The following is an 18,479-nucleotide window of genomic DNA, read 5'->3' as shown; positions in this document are numbered from 1 at the left end:
GGGTATGGGAATGTGAGAAACATCCAACCCTTTTCAAACTACAACACGAAAGCCTTTGCTAACGTTGTTTTAAAAAGCATAACATCTACAACCTTTTGTACAAATGCAAATATATCACCTGTAAGTAGGTGACTTGTAGCTCGTTGTGTAACAACACAGTATTCATTTAGCAAGACAATGCAAGTGTCTGCTAGCTAGGTGCTCAAAAGTGAATTACAGACAGTGCTGCAAAGTGAGAAAGCAACTTCAAACGTGAGTGATGGAAGGTGTCATAGTCTGACACAAAATATACACCGCAGAAGAGACATTTAGGGTAAACTGAATTTACCCCAAAAAGTGTAAGAAGAATAGGCCTGCCTAATCAGGTGGGCGGGGCCCTTGGGAGCGTTCGTTTTACGAAGTGACGTATACACCGGATGCGGAAATTTAGCAGCGAACAACAGTAGTTGGGATCTGCAAAAATGGTGTACGTGGCGAATGGTTAGTGGTTTATTGATATTGTTGTAATGTATGTGTTTATTGTTTCATTAAAGTCGCTAATTAATATACACATCGTAGTAATTCATCTCTGCAAGCTCACTATGTCTTCACCTTTCGCTAGAAATGCGAAATGATGCTAGCTAAGTAGCTAACATTAGCTACGACAACAAACAGTTACGATAGACAGCAGCTAAATAAGGCAGGTTGAAAGTTATTCGAGTCTCTTTTAACTCTCTATGGGCTGTAGAGTGGAAATTGGATCATTCTATTGAGCCTGGCTATATAGCTAGCTAGTTAGGCTTCTTCTGTGTGTGTCTCTCCAGTCTTCGCTATTGATTTGTAGGCATGTAATGTTAGTGAAATATATATAGCCTCTGTGTTTACTGCTGGGCCTGAAATTAGCACCTGCCAATGCTAGTCACACTGGCTGATGGACCAAGAGGCTAGTTCCAGGTGTTGTAGTTTGGATATAATCATCACTAACAAGTTTTCCTCTCTTATCAGGTCAGGTCCTGGACAACAGAAGCCAGTCTCCATGGCGAATGTCGTTCCTCACTGATCTCTTCTGGGGTGCTGTGGAGTTCATTGGCTTGTTGTAAGTCAGCAGTCAACACAGAGGCCTCTGGGCATTCGCATGGCACTAGCATTGCATGTTGCTGTGAAGATTATCATTACAAAGTCAATTATAGGCCTTGTATACAGAGATAATCATCTGCTTTGATTATTATTTTTTTCTCTCACAGTTTCCAATCCCTGGTCCAGCCAGATCTGACAAAGAGGGGTAACTCTGGCTCATCCTCTGCAGGCTACAGTGATGGCAGAGGGTAAGTCCCTAAGGTCCAAACAGAGAGTTAGTCTACTTCCCATCATGTCAGGCTGACGTGGCAATCACAAAACACTTCTAGTGCAAGACTAGGGCTTTGTAATGGTTAAGATGAATGGCTTTAGAAATAATTAGTGGCAATATGTAACTTTTTGGGCAACCTGACCAAATGTACATAGAAATGGAGGTTATAGATCTATCATTCTACTTGAAGGCTTCTAAGAAGCAGTAGATATGTTTTATGTGCGCTATTTCTATGCTTCCCGTTTGTAAGTTATTTTTGTTCTTCGTAGAGTACAAAATGGAAAGTAAAATATCTTCAAACAGCTGAAACATCAATATGTTTGGTTATGGAATATATACAGTACCAGTCAAAAGTTTGGACGCGTACTCATTCAAGGGTTTTTCTTTATTTTTACTATTTTTTTACATTGTAGAATAATAGTGAAGACATCAAAACTATGAAACAACACATATGGAGTCATGTAGTAACCAAAAAAGGGTTAAACAAAATGTTATATTTTTCAAAGTAGCCACCCTTTGCCTTGATGGCAGCTTTGCACACTCTTGGCATTCTCTCAACCAGCTTCATGAGGAATGCTTTTCCAACAGTCTTGAAGGAGTTCATTCCCGCATGCTGAGCACTTGTTGGCTGCTTTTCCTTCACTCTGCGGTCCAACTCATCCCAAACCATCTCAATTGGGTTGAGGTTGGGTGATTGTGCACTCATCACTCTCCTTCTTGGTCAAATAGCCCTTACACAGCCTGGAGGTGTGTTTTGGGTCATTGTCCTGTTGGAAAAACAAATGATAGTCCCACTAAGCGCAATCCAGAAGGGAAAGGCGTATCGCTGCAGAATGCTGTGGTAGCCATGCTGGTTAAGTGTGCCTTGAATTCTAAATAAATCAGTGTCCCCAGCAAAGCACCGGCACAACATCACACCTCCATGCTTAAAGGTGGGAACCACTCATGCAGAGATCATGCATTCACCTACTCTGCGTCTCACAAAGACACGGCGATTGGAAACAAAAATCTCACATTTGGACTCATCAGACCAAAGGACAGATTTCCACCGGTCTAATGTCCATTGTTCGTGTTTCTTGGCCCAAGCAAGTCTCTTCTTCTTATTGGTGTCCTTTAGTAGGGGTTTCTTTGCAGCAAATCCACCATGAAGGCCTGATTCACGCAGTCTCAACTGAACAGTTGATGTTGATGTGTCTTACTTGAACTCCATAAAGCATTTATTTGGGCTGTAATTGCTGAGGTTGGTAACTCTAATGAACTTATCCCCTGCAGAAGAGGTAACTTCTGGGTCTTCTTTTCCTGTGGCGGTCCTCGTGAGAGCCAGTTTCATCATGGCGCTTGATGGTTTTTGCGACTGCACTTGAAGAAACAGTCAAAGTTCTTGACATGATCCAGATTGACTGACCTTCATGTCTTAAAGTAATGATGGTCTGTCATTTCTCTTTGCTTATTTGAGCTGTTCTTGCCATAATATGGACTTGGTCTTTTACCAAATAGGGCTATCTTCTGTATACCACCCCAACCTTGTCAAAACACAACTGATTGGCTCAAATGCATTAGGAATGAAAGAAATTCCACCAATTAACTTTTAACAAGGCACACCTATTAATTGAAATGCATTCCAGGTGACTACCTCATGAAGCTGGTTGAGGGAATGCCAAGAGTGTGCAAAGCTGTCATCAAGGTAAAGGGTGGCTACTTTGAAAAATCTCATATGTAATCTAATTTTTTATTTGTTTTACTTTTTTTTGGTTACGACATGATTCCAAATATATTTCATAGTTTTGATGTCATCACTATTATTCTACAATGTAGAAATTAGTCAAAATAAAGAAAAACCCTTGAATCAGTAGGTGTGTCAACATTTGACTGGTACTGTACTTCACAGCGGTTTAGATGGTACAATGATTCTCTACACTATAGTAGCTTATTTTGTCACTTGCACTGAAATTAGGCACACTATTAGAGTTCTAGCAACCAGGAAATGGTGGAGCGATTTCTCTATAGTGCAACTTTTAAGATTGTCATGTTGATGCAGAATAAGGGTTGACTGACTTCATTATGACAGTGGACAAGTGTTCTAACATTCCCATGGCTGTCTTCTCTCTTCCACCAGCCCCCCTGGACCCCCTGGTGGCCGGAGGCGGATGGGGAGGATAAACCACGGTGGGGGGCCCAGCGCCCCTCCCATGGGGGGAGGAGGATGAGGAAGGTGAGGGAGATATGGTGATACAGGCCACAGTTATCATAAAGGTGTCCGCATGCTTCCCAGTCGGAAGAATTTGTGCATTTGGAAAGTATTCAGACCCCTTGACTTTTTCTACGTTTTGTTACGTTACAGCCTTATTCTAAAATGGATTAAATATAAAATGTTCCTCATCGATCTAAACACAATAGCCCATAATGACAGCGAAAACAGGTTTAGACATTTTTGCTAATTTATTAAAAATACAAACAGAAATACCTTTACATAAGTATTCAGACCCTTTGTTATGAGACTCAAAATTGAGCTCAGGTGCATCCTGTTTCCATTGATCATCCTTGAGATGTTTCTACACCTTGGAGTCCACCTGTGGTAAATTCAATTGATTAGACATATATCTGGAAAGGCACACACCTGCCTATATATGGTCCCACAGTTGACAGTGCATGTCAGAGCAAAAACCAAGCCATGAGGTCAAAGGAATTGTCTGTAGAGCTCCGAGACAGGATTGTGTCGAGGCAAAGATCTGGGGAAAGGTACCAAAACATTTCTGCAGCATTAAATGTCCCCAAGAACACTGGCCTCCATCATTCCTAAATGGAAGATCTTTGGAACCACCAAGACTCTTCCTAGAGCTGGCCGCCCGGCCAAACTGAACAATCGGGGGAGAAGGGCCTTGGTCAGAGAGGTGACCAAGATCCCGATGGACACTATGACAGAGCACCAGACTTTCTCTGTGGAGATGGGAGAACCTTCCAGAAGGACAACCATCTCTGCAGCACTCTACCAATCAGACCTTTATGGTAGAGTGGCCAGACAGAAGCCACTCAGTTAAAGGCACATGACAGCCCGCTTTGAATTTGCCAAAAGGCACCTAAAGACTCAGACTTTGAGAAACAAGATTCTCTGGTCTGATGAAACCAAGATTGAACTCTTTGGCCTGAATGCCAAGCGTCACGTCTGAAGAAACCTGGCACTATCCCTACGGTGAAGCATGGTGGTGGCAGCATCTTGCTGTGGGGATGGTTTTCAGCGGCAGTGACTGGGAGACTAGTCAGGATCAAGGCAAAGATGAATGGGGCAAAGTACAGAGAAATCCTTGATGAAAACCTGCTCCAGAGCACTCAAGTCCTCAGACTGGGGCTAAGGTTCACCTTCCGACAGGACAACGACCCTAAGCACACAGCCAAGACCACGCAGGAGTGGTGTCGGGACAAATCTCTGAATGTCAGTGAGTGGCCCAGCCAGAGCCCAGACTTGAATCTGATCGAAGATCTCTGGAGTGACATGAAAATATATGTGCAGCGACACTCCCCATCCAACTCACAGAGCTTGAGAGGATCTGCAGAGAAGAATGGGAGAAACTCCCCAAATACAGGTGTGCCAAGCTTGTAGAGTCCTACCCAAGAAGAAACGAGGCTGTAATCACTGCCAAAGGTGCTTGAACAAAGTAGAGTAAAGGGTCTGAATATTTATGTAAATGTAATATTTCTGTTATCGTTTTTTTTATAAATCTGCAAAAATGTATAACCTGTTTTTGCTTTATCATTATGGGGTATTGTGTTTATTGATGAGGAACAAAAAGTTGAATTCATTTTAGAATAAGGCTGTAATGTAACAAAATGTGGAAAAAGTAAAGGGGTCTGAATACTTTCTGAATGCACTGTATTATGATGCCATTTTTGACGTTTTTGTTCATTTGGGACTCCGGTAAGGGTTTTTTCGGCTGTTCGGGGGCACAGTTTGAGGCAACGCCCCTTCGGCGATGATTGGTCAAGTCTTTTGTTGTCATTCAACAAGAGACGACTCGTTTTCATGCACATTTTTGATTGAGAAACACTGCCCCAAACATCTTTGTTTTATGTAAAATCGCGTGACTAAGATTCCCTACGCAAAAACCTCAAAATGAATGACCAAAAGAATGTGGACACCTGCTTGTCAAACATCTCATTCCAAAATCATGGGCATTCATATATGGAGTTGCCCCCCCCCCCTCCCCCGCTGCTAAAACAGCCTCCACCCTTCTGGGAAGGCTTTCCACTAGATGTTGGAACATTGCTGCAGGGACTTTCAGCCACGAGCATTAGTGAGGTTGGGCGATTAGGCCTAGCTCACAGTCGGCGTTCCAATTCATCCCAAAGGTGTTCGATGGAGTTGAGGTCAGAGCTCTGTGCAGGCCAGTCAAGTTCTTCCACACCGATCTCGACAACAATTCTGTATTGGCCTCGCTTTGTGACATGGGCATTGTCTTGCTGAAACAGGAAATGGCCTTCCCCCAAACTGTTGCCACAAAGTTGGAAGCACACAACCGTCTGGAACTAAGGGGCCTAGCCCGACCCATGAAAAACAGTCCCAGACCATTATTCCTCCACTATGCATTGGGGCAGGTAGCATTCTGGCATCCGCCAAACCCAGATTAGTCCGTTGAACTGCCAGATGGTGAAGTGTGATTCATCACTCCAGAGAAGGCGTTTCCACTGCTACAGAGTCTGTCTGTACTGGGTCTGAAGTTCAAATGTATGCAGAATATACAGTGATATATGTGCATGCAATGAGTAAACAAGCTGCACAAGAGCTCAATCTAATGGTCCATGTTACAGTGGCTCACTGTCTCATGTTTGCATCTAAATGTGAAAAAAACTGTCTGCATGTTCTCCAGAGGGCAACTGATGCCACTGAGCCAGATGTCTATATGTGAGGGGAGAAGCTCCAGGTATCTGATTTTAGGTACATTGGCATCATAGTTGATTCTCACCTCTTTTTAAAAAGGAGGTGAAAAAGGTAACTAAAATAACCAAGTTTTTTGTTTACTGTTTAGATTAAATCGAGCGCTCTCAAACTTCCCATCATTCTGATTACGGTAGTCATTTTGTCACCCTCATCATGGCAAAGACACGGAGAAATGCATATGATGCAGCTTTCAAGTTGAAGGCGATTGATCTGGCTGTTGGAAAAGGAAATAGAGCTGCTGCACGGGAGCTTGGTCTTAATGAGGCGATGATAAGACGTTGGAAACAGCAGCGTGAGGAATTGACTCAGTGCTAAAAGACAACTAAAGCTTACTGCTAATTTTACATTTTTTGTTACAAGCCGTGTTTCGTTAAAGCCTAGTTATTTTTGTTAACAACCGTGTTTCATTAAAGCCTATTTATTTTTGTTACAAGCCGTGTTTCGTTAAAGCCTATTTATTTTTGTTACAAGCCGTGTTTCGTTAAAGCCTGTGTAAAGTTCATTTGTTTCAATGGACCGGTAGGCACCTGCGGCTTATACACATGTGCGCCTTATTTATGTTCAAAATAATATTATTTTTTTAATTCAGTGGGTGCGGCTTATATTCAGGTGCGCTTAATAGTCCGGAAATTACGGTACTCCCCCACTTAACATACTGCTTGTCTAGTTGGGCCCAGGCTTGCTGTACATTAAAACCCATTCAGTCTGTCCACAGACTCTCAAGTGCTTGATAGAATGCCCAATAGCCATCATCACTGTTACATCCTCAGAAAGCATGAGCTCCTGAGTTGGGAAAATCTTGTGCAATACACCGACGCATGTCTTGTATTCAAGATCCCAAATGGCCTGGCCCAAATGGCCTCCACTTAGTACTTTTGTTGCAACCGAGGACAGGCGATTTGTATGTGCTTCAGCACTCGGCGGTCCCATTTCTGTGAGCTTGTGTGGCCTACCACTTCACGGCTGAGCCGTTGTTGATCCTAGACGATTCCACTTCACAATAGCAGTTGACCGGTGCTGCTCTAGCAGGGCAGAAATTTAACGAACACACTTGTTGGAAAGGTGGCATCCTATGACGGTGCCACGTTGAAAGTAACTCGGCTCTTCAGTAAGCCCATTCTACTGCCAATGTTTGTCTATGGAGATTGCATGTCTGGTGAAGACCTGCCTTACAACAGGACTACAAGCCCTCAGTCCAGCCTCTCTCAGCCTATTGCGGACAGTCTGAGCACTGATGGAGGGTTTGTGCGTTCCTGGTTTAACTCGGGCAGTTGTTGTTGTCATCTTGTACCTGTCCCGCAGGTGATTTTCGGATGTACCGATCCTGTGCAGATGTTACGTGTGCCACTACGAGGACGATCAGCTGTCCGTCCAGTCTCCCTGTAGCACTGTCTTAGGCGTCTCACAGTACGGACATTGCAATTTATTGCCCTGGTCACATCTCCAGTCCTCATGCCTCCTTGCAGCATGCCTAAGGCAGGGACCCCGGGCATCTTTCTTTTGGTGTTTTTCAGAGTCAGTAGAAAGGCCTCTTTTTAGTGTCCTAAGTTTTCATAACTGTGACCTTAATTGCCTACCGTCTGTAAGCTGTTAGTGTCTTAACGACCGTTCCACAGGTGCATGTTCATTAATTGTTTATGGTTCATTGAACAAGCATGGGACACAGTGTTTAAACCCTTTACAATGAAGATCTGTGAAGTTATTTGGATTTTTACGAATTATCTTTGAAAGACAGGGTCCTGAGTTTATAATGCATCTTAGATGAATTCTGACTATTTTGAGGATGCGTCTCAAAATGGACAAACAGTACTAGTGCTGCTTTTTTATTTTTCAAGGGAATGTCTTTTAAGCCATAAGACTCCTGAACAGCTAATCAAAGGGCTACCCAGACCCCTCTTTTACGCTGCAGCTACTCTGTTTATTGTCTATTCATAGTCACTTTAACTCTACCTACATTTACACTACCGATTTAAAAGTTTGGGGTCACTTAGAAATGTCCTTTTGGTTTTTGAAAGAAAAGCACTTTTTTTGTCCATTTTAAAATGGCATCAAATTGATCAGAAATACAGTGTAGACGTAAATAACTATTGTAGCTGGTAATGTATTAAGTCATATTACTGTGAATATGTGGTAGTGTAGAACATAACTACATTGTTTCGTGTTCCCTGTTCCTCTCCATAGGTAAACGCCTACACATTTTTGTGTAGGCGTGGGTTGTGGCACACCGGCTGCAGACATGTAGCCTAATTTAGGCTGCAATGACGTGCATGTGTGCCAGCCCCCATCCTCTACAGCTGCTTCTGCTCACCACAGACTCCTGACGCTGCTCTGGGAATTCCTACACGTAGGGGCCAGGGCGGCCGATACGGCAGCTTCCTGTTTCAGACCCCTCTTCTTGTCCCATTGTGAATCATATCACATCCCTCTCCGAAGCTGTAATATTTTTTTGTATCCCACTGTTAAATAAAGTCCTGTGCTGTATACCTGTGTACTTTCTAAGAATGTTGAGAGCAATGAAATGTTGAAATGTAATTTACTAGGGGCATGATAAATATAGGTTCACAGTTTAGCTTCCTTCACAAGTCCTTACCAGTACTCAATCTCGGATCCGCTGCCTCACAAACACACTTGACCCCCCGCTTGACAACGTCTTAGCTAATTGCACTATAGGAAAGGTAGCACAGTTTATATCATTTTACCAAGTTAAATATGCCTCGTATCTAAAAATGTATTGGCACCTACATATGCTCTGTAAAAATAAGTGAAAACAGTAAAAATCCTATTATTCAGAAATAAATATAGCTTTCATTTAAAATAAACATCCACACAAATACTAAAATAGAAACTCGGAACAAAATTACAGATTTAATCCATCACTACGTTAAACTGTCCAAAAGACGCACATGCTGTACACGTCTATTAAGAGTACTCAATATAAAGTACTAAGGGAGAGATGTTTGAAGCCTACGAGGGTCATCGCCCAGGTTAAGCATTTACATTATCTTGTGTGTCTGGAAATGTCTTTCTCAATGAGTGTTACCTTTGCCAGTGTTCTACTGTCATCAAGGTAACTGGCTTCTCCCTCTGTTCCGGTGGGTTCTATTCTCTGAGGTTCACCAGACGGACGCGGCCCTCTCCCTGAGCATGCGCACCCCAAAGCGTTGGCACACTCTGGTGGATCCACATCTCCTGGGTGGTGTCCAGGCAGGCCAGCACCGAGCCCCCCCTTCCACAAGACCAGGCAAGGGTTCATGTCCTGGAAAACGCAAAGCAGCCATTAATAACTGCTGCTTGCAGAGTGTGTGGCACACTGAAACTTAAACCATATTGTATTTTATACTCACTGTATAACAGACTGCGTATCAAAACCCTGATCTTCAACATGACTAAACAAGCTATTATAGGACAGAGTTTTGAAGTAGTGTTTCCATACCACAGCAGTTGATGCTGTGCAGGATGGCTTTGTCCAAGGTAAGCGCTTTGCCCTCAAACTGGGTCAAGTAGCTAGTGTTCATTAGGGATTCATATTTTCCTGAAATTCTACCAAGTTTCAATACCAGGAACAATTCATATTTATCCCGAGAATCCTGGGAAATACCACAATCAGAAGTGCCAATTTAAAGCGTTTAAAACCAAGATATTGTCACTATGCCCTGGTTCTCCCAAAATAAGCAGTGGTGTAAAGTACTTAAGTAAAATTGGGGTATCTGTACTTTACTATTTATATTTTTGACAACTTTTACTTCACTACATTCCTAAAGAAAATATTGTACTTTTTACTCCATGCAATTTCCCTGACACCCAAAGTACTCTACATTTTGAATGCTTAGCAGGACAGGGAAATGGTCCAATTCACACACTTATCAAGAGAATATCCCTGGCCATCTCTACTGCCTCTGATCTGGCGGACTCACTAAACTCAAATGCTTAGTTTGTAAATTATGTCCCTGGCTATCCGTAAATTTAAAAAATACATTGTGCTGTCTGGTTTGATTAATATAAGGAATGTGAAATTATTTATACTTTTACTTTTGATTTTTTAGCAGTTACATTTAATTTTGATACTCCAAATAAAATTTTATTAGTCACATGCGCCGAATACAACAGGTGTAGACCTTACAGTGAAATGCTTACTTACGAGCCCCTAACCAACAATGCAGTTTCAAAAAATACAGATAAGAATAAGAAATAAAAGTAACAAGTAAATAAAGAGCAGCAGTAAAATAACAATAGCGAGACTATATACAGGGGGATACCGGTACAGAGTCAATGTGCAGGGGCACTGGTTAGTCGAGGTAATATGTACATGTAGGTAGGGTATTATTATTATTGAAGTGACTATGCATAGATAATAACAGAGAGTAGCAGTGGCATAAAAGAGGGGGGCAATGCAAATAGTCTGGGTAGCCATTTGATTTGATATTCAGGAGTCTTATGGCTTGGGGGTAGAAGCTGTTTAGAAGCCTCTTGGACCTAGACTTGGCGCTCTGGTACCGCTTGCCGTGGGGTAGCAGAGAGAACAGTCTATGACTAGGGTGGCTGGAGTCTTTCACAATTTTCTGGGGCCTTCCTCTGACACTGCCTGGTATAGAGGTCCTGGATGGCAGGAAGCTTGGCCCCAATGATGTACTGGGCCGTACGCACTACCCTCTAGTGCCTTGCGGTCGGAGGCCGAGCAGTTGCAATACCAGGCAGTGATGCAACCAGTCAGGATGCTCTCGATGTTGCAGCTGTATAAGCTTTTGAGGATCTGAGGACCCATGCCAAATCTGTTCAGTCTCCTGAGGGGGAATAGGTTTTGTTGTGCCCTCTTCACGACTGTCTTGGTGTGCTTGGACCATGTTAGTTTGTTGGTGATGTGGACACCAAGGAACTTGAAGCTCTCAACCTGCTCCACTACAGTTTAGTCCCAGGGTCAATAACTTAGTGATGAGCTTTGAGGGTACTATGGTGTTGAACGCTGAGCTGTAGTCAATGAACAGCATTCTCACATAGAGGTTCCTTTTGTCCAGGTGGGAATGGGCAGTGTGGAGTGCAATAGAGATTGCATCATCTGTGGATCTGTAAGTGCGGTATGCAAATTGGAGTAAGTATATTTAAAAACAAATACTTTAAAGACTTTTACTCAAGTAGTGTTTTACTGGGTGACTTTCACTTTTACTTGAGTCATTGTCTATTAAGGTATCTTTACTTTTACTCAAGTATGATAATTGGGTACTTTTTACACCACTGAAAATAAGACTGTCGCTGCGCCACGATGTGAAGATTTCACAGCAAATTAAACTGATATTTAGTAATGATTGAGTAACTTTGATCGCCAAAGATGATGATGTGAATTGCGAAACAGGCCGTTCATAAATTCCAAGCATTATCATGTGCATCAATTAATTCAGCGCATTTCAGCAGTAGGTTATCTTGACACAGAGTTTACGCCGAGTAGGCTATAGCGTTGTCGAATCATGTAACGGCAGTCAAATCAAAAGTCAAAACTTGCTAGATAAACCAACAGCGATTGACAGAATATCTCATATTTTACTTAATCAAGTTGATGATTATACAGATAGTGCACCCCCTCCCAAAAATACATCCCCCCCCCCATGTACAAAATATTTTCACATGAACTGCTTCTTGTACAGTACATTTACATTTTAGTAATTTAACAGACGCTCTTATCCAGAGCGACTTACAGTAGTGAATGCATACATTTCATTAAAAAAAAAAATCTCCACACTGGTCCCCCGTGGGATTCGAACCCACAACCCTGGCGTTGCAAACACCGTGCTCTACCAACTGAGCCACACGGGACAACTCAAATAAATGAAACACCCTTCCCTCCTCATATAATTAACCTCAAATAACAATAACCGTAGCTGTGTTTATAAACATGGATATCAACTTTGCCACTGCAGCATGCTTTTGTGGCACAGTCGATGCCACACAGGACTATGGGCCAAAAGGTTTGGGGGTTTGCAGACCACCACAGATGAGCTCCCTCTCCCTGTCTGTTTCATTACACTACAATCAGAGCCGGCTGCAGACAATGATCAGTTAGGGGTAAATCTGATCTTAAACCTTTTGATGCCATACTTATAATTATATAAAATATATGCAACAAATTTTCCGCCAACAGGTTTCTGAGCCAATGCAACACACAATCAATAAAAAAGCATAGAGACTTTGGCCACTTCAATATCATTGTTTGTGTTTTCAACACCATAATAAATAGACTATGTCAACCTCGACAAACAGAAAATCCATCCCTCCCTACCTTGTGGGATTACCCAGTATAGAAGGCTTGGCTTGACAATCTCTGACTGTCATTACACTTTTTGTTGTTTTGTAACAGATGTCTCTTTCCATTCATCAATTGGCTGCTGAAATTGATGAATGATTAATTGTATTTATCAGTTAAAAAAATATACATATACTGTATTGTGGTGGCTAATTTCTGCATTACCAAATGAGGAGTTACAAACACACCAGTCCGAGTTAACTACATCTTTAATAATTAAGATACTTTTGCAAAAGTTCTTGACCTTCAATAATGCACTCTCTCGAATGAACCATTGAACAAGGTGATTACAGAATGGCTACAGGGATCTTTTATAGCAACGATACACCCCCTTCAACGTACATTGACGAACCACAGATACTTAGTAACAGTTCACAAAGGTTAAGTTTTGTATGACAGATATCAATAAAACACATCAGACAGTAACTGCTATGTCAACAGGGTTCATTATATAGACCAGTATCTGGTCCCCCTAGAACCGTCCCTCCCTGGTACAGTATTGAACAGAACTATTTCATCCAATGGCATATATCAATTGTCAACTCTAGATACTCCCATCTCAAGCAAACCCCCTCTTGACCCTACTCCTGGACAGGCTCACTGGAGGGAGTGAGCCTCTAGGCCATATAATATCCCAGGATAAGTGCGAGATCTAACAGAGGACATACAAGGGTCCAGACACTGCCATAATCCTCCCCACAATAAAGAAAAGGAGGGAGTGACTTGCTCACAGACATTGTGGAGACAAGTCATTGGTTCCCCATTAATCAGCCATCCCTTCACATGGTTTAAGAACACATTCCTATGACGACAAGTCTGACCTCTCCCCTCTCTGGACCCCAAGTGTCTGAGCCCCGGTAGACATGCAACTGAAAAGACACCAGAGTCCAATGGACACTTTCTAATGACAAGTACCTCAAATAAGCATATTATACTAATAAAACATCTTAATTATCTATGTTACCCAACTAATTCTGATTCGTCCACGACAGTATATACACAAAGATTTTTAAAAGTGACTGGAATTCGACAAAGTTGGGGACTTATTTCCATTGTGGTCCCTATTTGAAGAAGATGGCAGGGGATGGCTGCCGTTTTATGAGCTCCTATGGGCTCTTAACTAACCGTGCTATTTTGTATGTTTTTTCACATTGTTTGTAACTTATTTTGTACATAATGTTGCTGATAGCATCTCTTGTGACCGAAAGAGCTTCTGGAAATCAGAACAGCGATTACTCACCTTGAACTGGACAAGAATTTCTCTTTAATGAATCGGACCAGAGAGATTTACTCTAGAATCCCGAACAGGCCCTCATCCCTGTCATTCGCAGGAGAAAGAGACGGAAAAGGTATCGTGGAAGGAGATCGGGGTGCCTTGTGAGGATCCGCCGACGAGTGGCTAATCTGTACTATTCGGATAATAAATTGGACAAACTAAAAGCACGTATATACTACCAACGGAACACAAACGGAACATTAAAAACTGTAATATCTTATGTTTCACTGAGTCGTGAATGAACAACGACGTGAATAACATACAGCTGGTGGGTTATACACTGTATCGGCAGGTAGAACAGCAGCCTCTGGTAAGACAAGGGGTGTGGGTCTATGTACAGTTGAAATCGGAAGTTTACATACACCTTAGCCAAATACATTAAAACTGAGTTTTTCACAATTCCTGACATTTAATCCTGGTAAAAATTCACTGTCTTAGGTCAGTTAGGATCACCACTTTATTTTAAGAATGTGAAATTTCAGAATTATAGTAGAGAGAATGATTTATTTCAGCATTTAATTCTTTCATCACATTCCCAGTGGGTCACAAGTTTACATACACCCAATTAGTATTTGGTAGCATTGCCTTTAAATTGTTTAACTTGGGTCAAACATTTCAGGTAGCCTTTCACAAGCTTCCCACAATAAGTTGGGTGAATTTTGGCCCATTCCTCCTGACAGAGCTGGTGTAACTGAATCAGGTTTGTAGGCCTCCTTGCTTGCACACGCTTTTTCAGTTCTCCCCACACATTTTCTATAGGATGGAGGTCAGGGCTTTGTGATGGCCACTCCAATACCTTGACTTTGTTGTCCTTAAGCCATTTTTCCACAACTTTGGAAGTATACTTTGGGTCATTGTCCATTTGGAAGACCTATTTGAGACCAAGCTTTAACTTCCTGACTGATGTCTTGAGATGTTGCTTCAATATATCAACATAATTATCCTTCCTCATGATGCCATCTATTTTGTGTAGTGCACCAGTCCCTCCTGCAGCAAAGCACCTCCACAACATGATGCTGCCACCCCTGTGCTTCACGGTTGGGATGGTGTTCTTCGGCTTGCAAGCCTCCCCCTTTTTCCTCCAAACATAATGACATGATGGCTGTTATAGTGTGGACAATATATAAATAATTACATAGTAAAAAATGGACATTTAGCTAAAAAATGCAGGGGTCCTAGGAGCAAGCCAGAGGGTGGGTGGACTGGGCTGGGCACGTTCACAGCACCAAAGCCGCAGTCAGCAGCGCACCACCTAGAGAGCACAGAGGAGGAGGAAGAGCATTGTTCCTACAACGTTTAATGTGAGTGAGCCGCGCGCAGAGCCTATCTATGCTACAGTGGAGGTAGATGGAAAGCAGATGAGGATGGAGGTTGACACGGGGGCCTCTGCTTCTGTCATAAGTGAGGAGACCTACAAACAAATCTGGGGCTCAAGACAGGCTTCTGCCCTCACACCAGTAGGGATCAGACTGCGTACGTACACCGGGGAGACCATACCATTGCTGGGGGCTCTAGAGGTGGACATTGCATACAACAGCCAGGAAGCGAGAGCACGGCTCCTGGTGGTGAAAGGGAATGGGCCTAGTTTACTAGGGCGTGACTGGCTAAACAAAATACAACTGAACTGGGGTGAGATAAAACACACCCGAGTGACTGAGGATGTCATTCAAAAGTACCCAGAGATTTTCAAAGATGAACTGGGCACACTAGTTAAGCTGTTCGTGGATCCTCAGGCCGAGCCTCGCTTTTTCAAGCCCAGGACAGTGCCTTACGCCATGAAAAAGAAAGTGGAAGATGAGTTGGAGCAGCTGCAGGAAGCAAACGTCATTACTCCCATTCAGTTCTCCCGCTGGGCAGCTCCTATCGTTCCCGTTCTGAAAAGTGACGGCACGGTGCGTATATGTGGGGACTACAAACTCACCATCAACAGGGCCTCTAAGCTAGACGCTTACCCGCTGCCGCGGGTGGAGGACTTGTTCGCGACACTGGCAGGAGGCAAGACGTTTTCAAAGCTTGACATGAGTCACGCCTACCAACAGCTCCTCCTGGACGTGGACTCAAAAGAGTATGTCACAGTCAACACGCACAAAGGCTTGTTCAGGTACAACCGCTTGGTTTTCAGAGGGGCGTCCAGCCCAGCCATTTTCCAGAGGACAATGGACAATCTGCTGCAGGGGATCCCTCATGTAGCAGTGTACCTGGATGACATCCTGGGTACAGGGGAGACGGAGGAGGATCACCTCCACCATCTGGACCAGGTGTTAAAGAGATTCTCTGAGGCAGGGCTGCGCCTGAAGCGTAGCAAGTGCACATTCCAAGCACAGAGTGTGACATACCTAGGTCACAAGATCACAGCGCAGGGTCTGTGTCCTGTGGAGGACAAAGTCAGGGCAATCAAGGATGCTCCAAGCCCCAAGAATGGGTCAGAGCTCAAGTCGTTCCTGGGCATGGTGAAATACTATGGTAAGTTCCTCCCTGAGCTGTCAACAGTGTTGGCTCCACTTTATCAGCTGCTCCACAAAGACTGTAAATGGAAGTGGGGGCCAGCACAAGAGAAAGCTTTCAAGGAAGTGAAAGCACTACCACAATCAGCACAATTTCTGGTTCATTTTGACCAAGACAAAGAGATCATCCTGTCATGTGACGCCTCGCCCTATGGCATCAGGGCAGTACTCTCTCATCAGATGGAGGACGGGTCAGAGAAACCCATTGGATTCGCATCACGTACGCTGACGAGTGCTGAGAAGGGTTATTCACAGTTAGACAAGGAAGGTCTGGCCATAGTCTTTGCTGTGAAACGCTTCCATCAGTACCTCTACGGTCGTCATTTCACCATATGCACTGACCACAAACCACTGATGAGCCTTTTTAGTGAATCAAGATGCATTCCGCCCATGGCTTCAGCAAGGATACAGCGCTGGGCCCTGACACTGTCAGCTTACCAGTACACTATACTGTATAGAGCGGGGAAGGACAATGCAAACACAGACGCACTCAGCCGTCTCCCACTACCAGAGATGCCTGCCACAACTGTGGTGCCTCCCGAGACAATTTTCCTAATGGAGAGATTGGCATTCACAGGTGAGTTTGACAAACAGATCAAACAGTGGACAGACCAGGATCCTATCCTGTCCCAAGTGAAAATATTCCTGATGCAGGGTTGGCCTCCTGTCATAGAGGATGATGGACTAAGACCTTATGCAAAGCGCAAAACTGAGCTGAGTGTGCAGGATGGCTGCATACTCTGGGGGTCTAGAGTGGTTGTTCCACCCCCTGGCCATGCACAAGTCATGGATGAGTTCCATGAGGCTCACCCGGGTGCCTCCCGGATGAAAAGTTTAGCCAGATCTTACATCTGGTGGCCTAACATGGATCAGGAGGTAGAAGACAAAGTTAAATCATGTTCTGAGTGCCAGATCAACCAGAAGATGGCGCCGCCCGCGCCACTACATCTGTGGGAGTGGCCTGACCGCCCATGGTCCAGGCTGCACATAGACTTTGCAGGCCCTTTCATGGGTCACATGTTCCTTGTCATGGTGGACGCGCACTCCAAGTGGCTGCAGGCGCACATCATGAGCAACATCACAGCGACCACAACCATCGAAAAGCTTCGGCAAGTGTTTGCCACCCATGGTCTGCCCGGACTCTCTGGTGTCCGACAACGCAACAACGTTTACCTGTGACTTGTTCCAAGAATTCATGCGGAGAAACAGGATTCGCCATGTCCGCAGCGCCCCGTTTCACCCGGCCTCAAAAGGCTTAGCGGAGCGGGCTGTGCAGACACTGAAAGAGGGGCTCAAAAGGATGACTGGGGGAACCATCACAACTAAGGTCTCTCGGTTCTTGTTCCAATACCACATCACGCCACAAACAACAACAGGACAGGCTCCAGCGGTGATATTAATGGGCAGAAAGCCAAAAGCTCACCTGGATCTATTGCGTCCGAACATCAGAGCACGAGTGGAACGGAAGCAGGAGAAACAAAAAGAGAGACATGACCACCACGCGAGGGAGAGACAGTTAAAACCCAATGACACTGTCTACATCCGCAACTCCACAAGCAGCCAACGCTGGTTGCCAGGTATCATTCTGAGTCAGAGTGGTCCCATCTCCTTTGTGGTCAAACTGACTGATGGGCGAGTCATGCGCAGACACCAGGACCACCTCCGCCTGCGCTATGACAAAGACAAGACCATGTTTTCAGACGGAACAGCTGTGGGTGGTAGTATACAAGTTGAAATCACAAAAGGTTCTCTCCAGTCTAGCTCTGATGTCTTGCCATCCGAGATTGGCATCTGTCCAATACCGCAGAGCACAGCTGAAGCACGAGCAGGTAACGGTAGACATAAAGGGACAGGTGGAGAGAACCGGGAAACCAATGACAAATGCAGAAAAGGGAAAAATTCTGCTAGCTATGGAACTGCGCTTGAAAACCGAACAATTAAATGTAATTGCAAAAACGTACGACGATGAACAAGCACAAGTTCTTCAACAAAATCGTTTTCTTCAGGAACAAAATCATATGCTACAGGAACAACTCGATTTAGCCAAAACTAAATACGATGATGTCCACGCGAAACTAGATAAATCTGAAGAGTTATCTACAAACAGGAGCGCTCAACTTGACAATATGCATGCTGTTTTGTTGAAT

General features: G+C 43.8%; 2 protein-coding genes across 2 annotated transcripts; both read left to right on the top strand.

Annotated features, from left to right (window-relative positions):
• The first annotated feature begins 453 nt into the window (after nucleotides 1-453).
• On the top strand, nucleotides 454-8,741 carry selenok (selenoprotein K). Its single transcript, NM_001140901.2, is given in 5 exon segments — nucleotides 454-480; nucleotides 985-1,075; nucleotides 1,224-1,304; nucleotides 3,444-3,539; nucleotides 8,442-8,741. Coding segments are annotated over 5 exon segments (291 nt in total). The 5' UTR covers nucleotides 454-461; the 3' UTR covers nucleotides 8,446-8,741.
• Nucleotides 8,742-15,603: 6,862 nt separating this feature from the next.
• Nucleotides 15,604-17,511, top strand: LOC106596589 (uncharacterized protein K02A2.6-like). The gene has a single exon (XM_045696087.1). It carries the CDS (start codon nucleotides 15,604-15,606, stop codon nucleotides 17,509-17,511), a length of 1,908 nt encoding a protein of 635 aa, XP_045552043.1.
• The last annotated feature ends 968 nt before the right edge of the window (nucleotides 17,512-18,479 follow it).

The sequence above is a fragment of the Salmo salar genome, chromosome ssa15 (genome assembly GCF_905237065.1).
Source record: "Salmo salar chromosome ssa15, Ssal_v3.1, whole genome shotgun sequence".
Lineage (NCBI taxonomy): Eukaryota > Metazoa > Chordata > Actinopteri > Salmoniformes > Salmonidae > Salmo > Salmo salar.
Note: the sequence above shows the minus strand (reverse complement) of the source record. Positions and strands in the feature narration are given on the sequence as shown.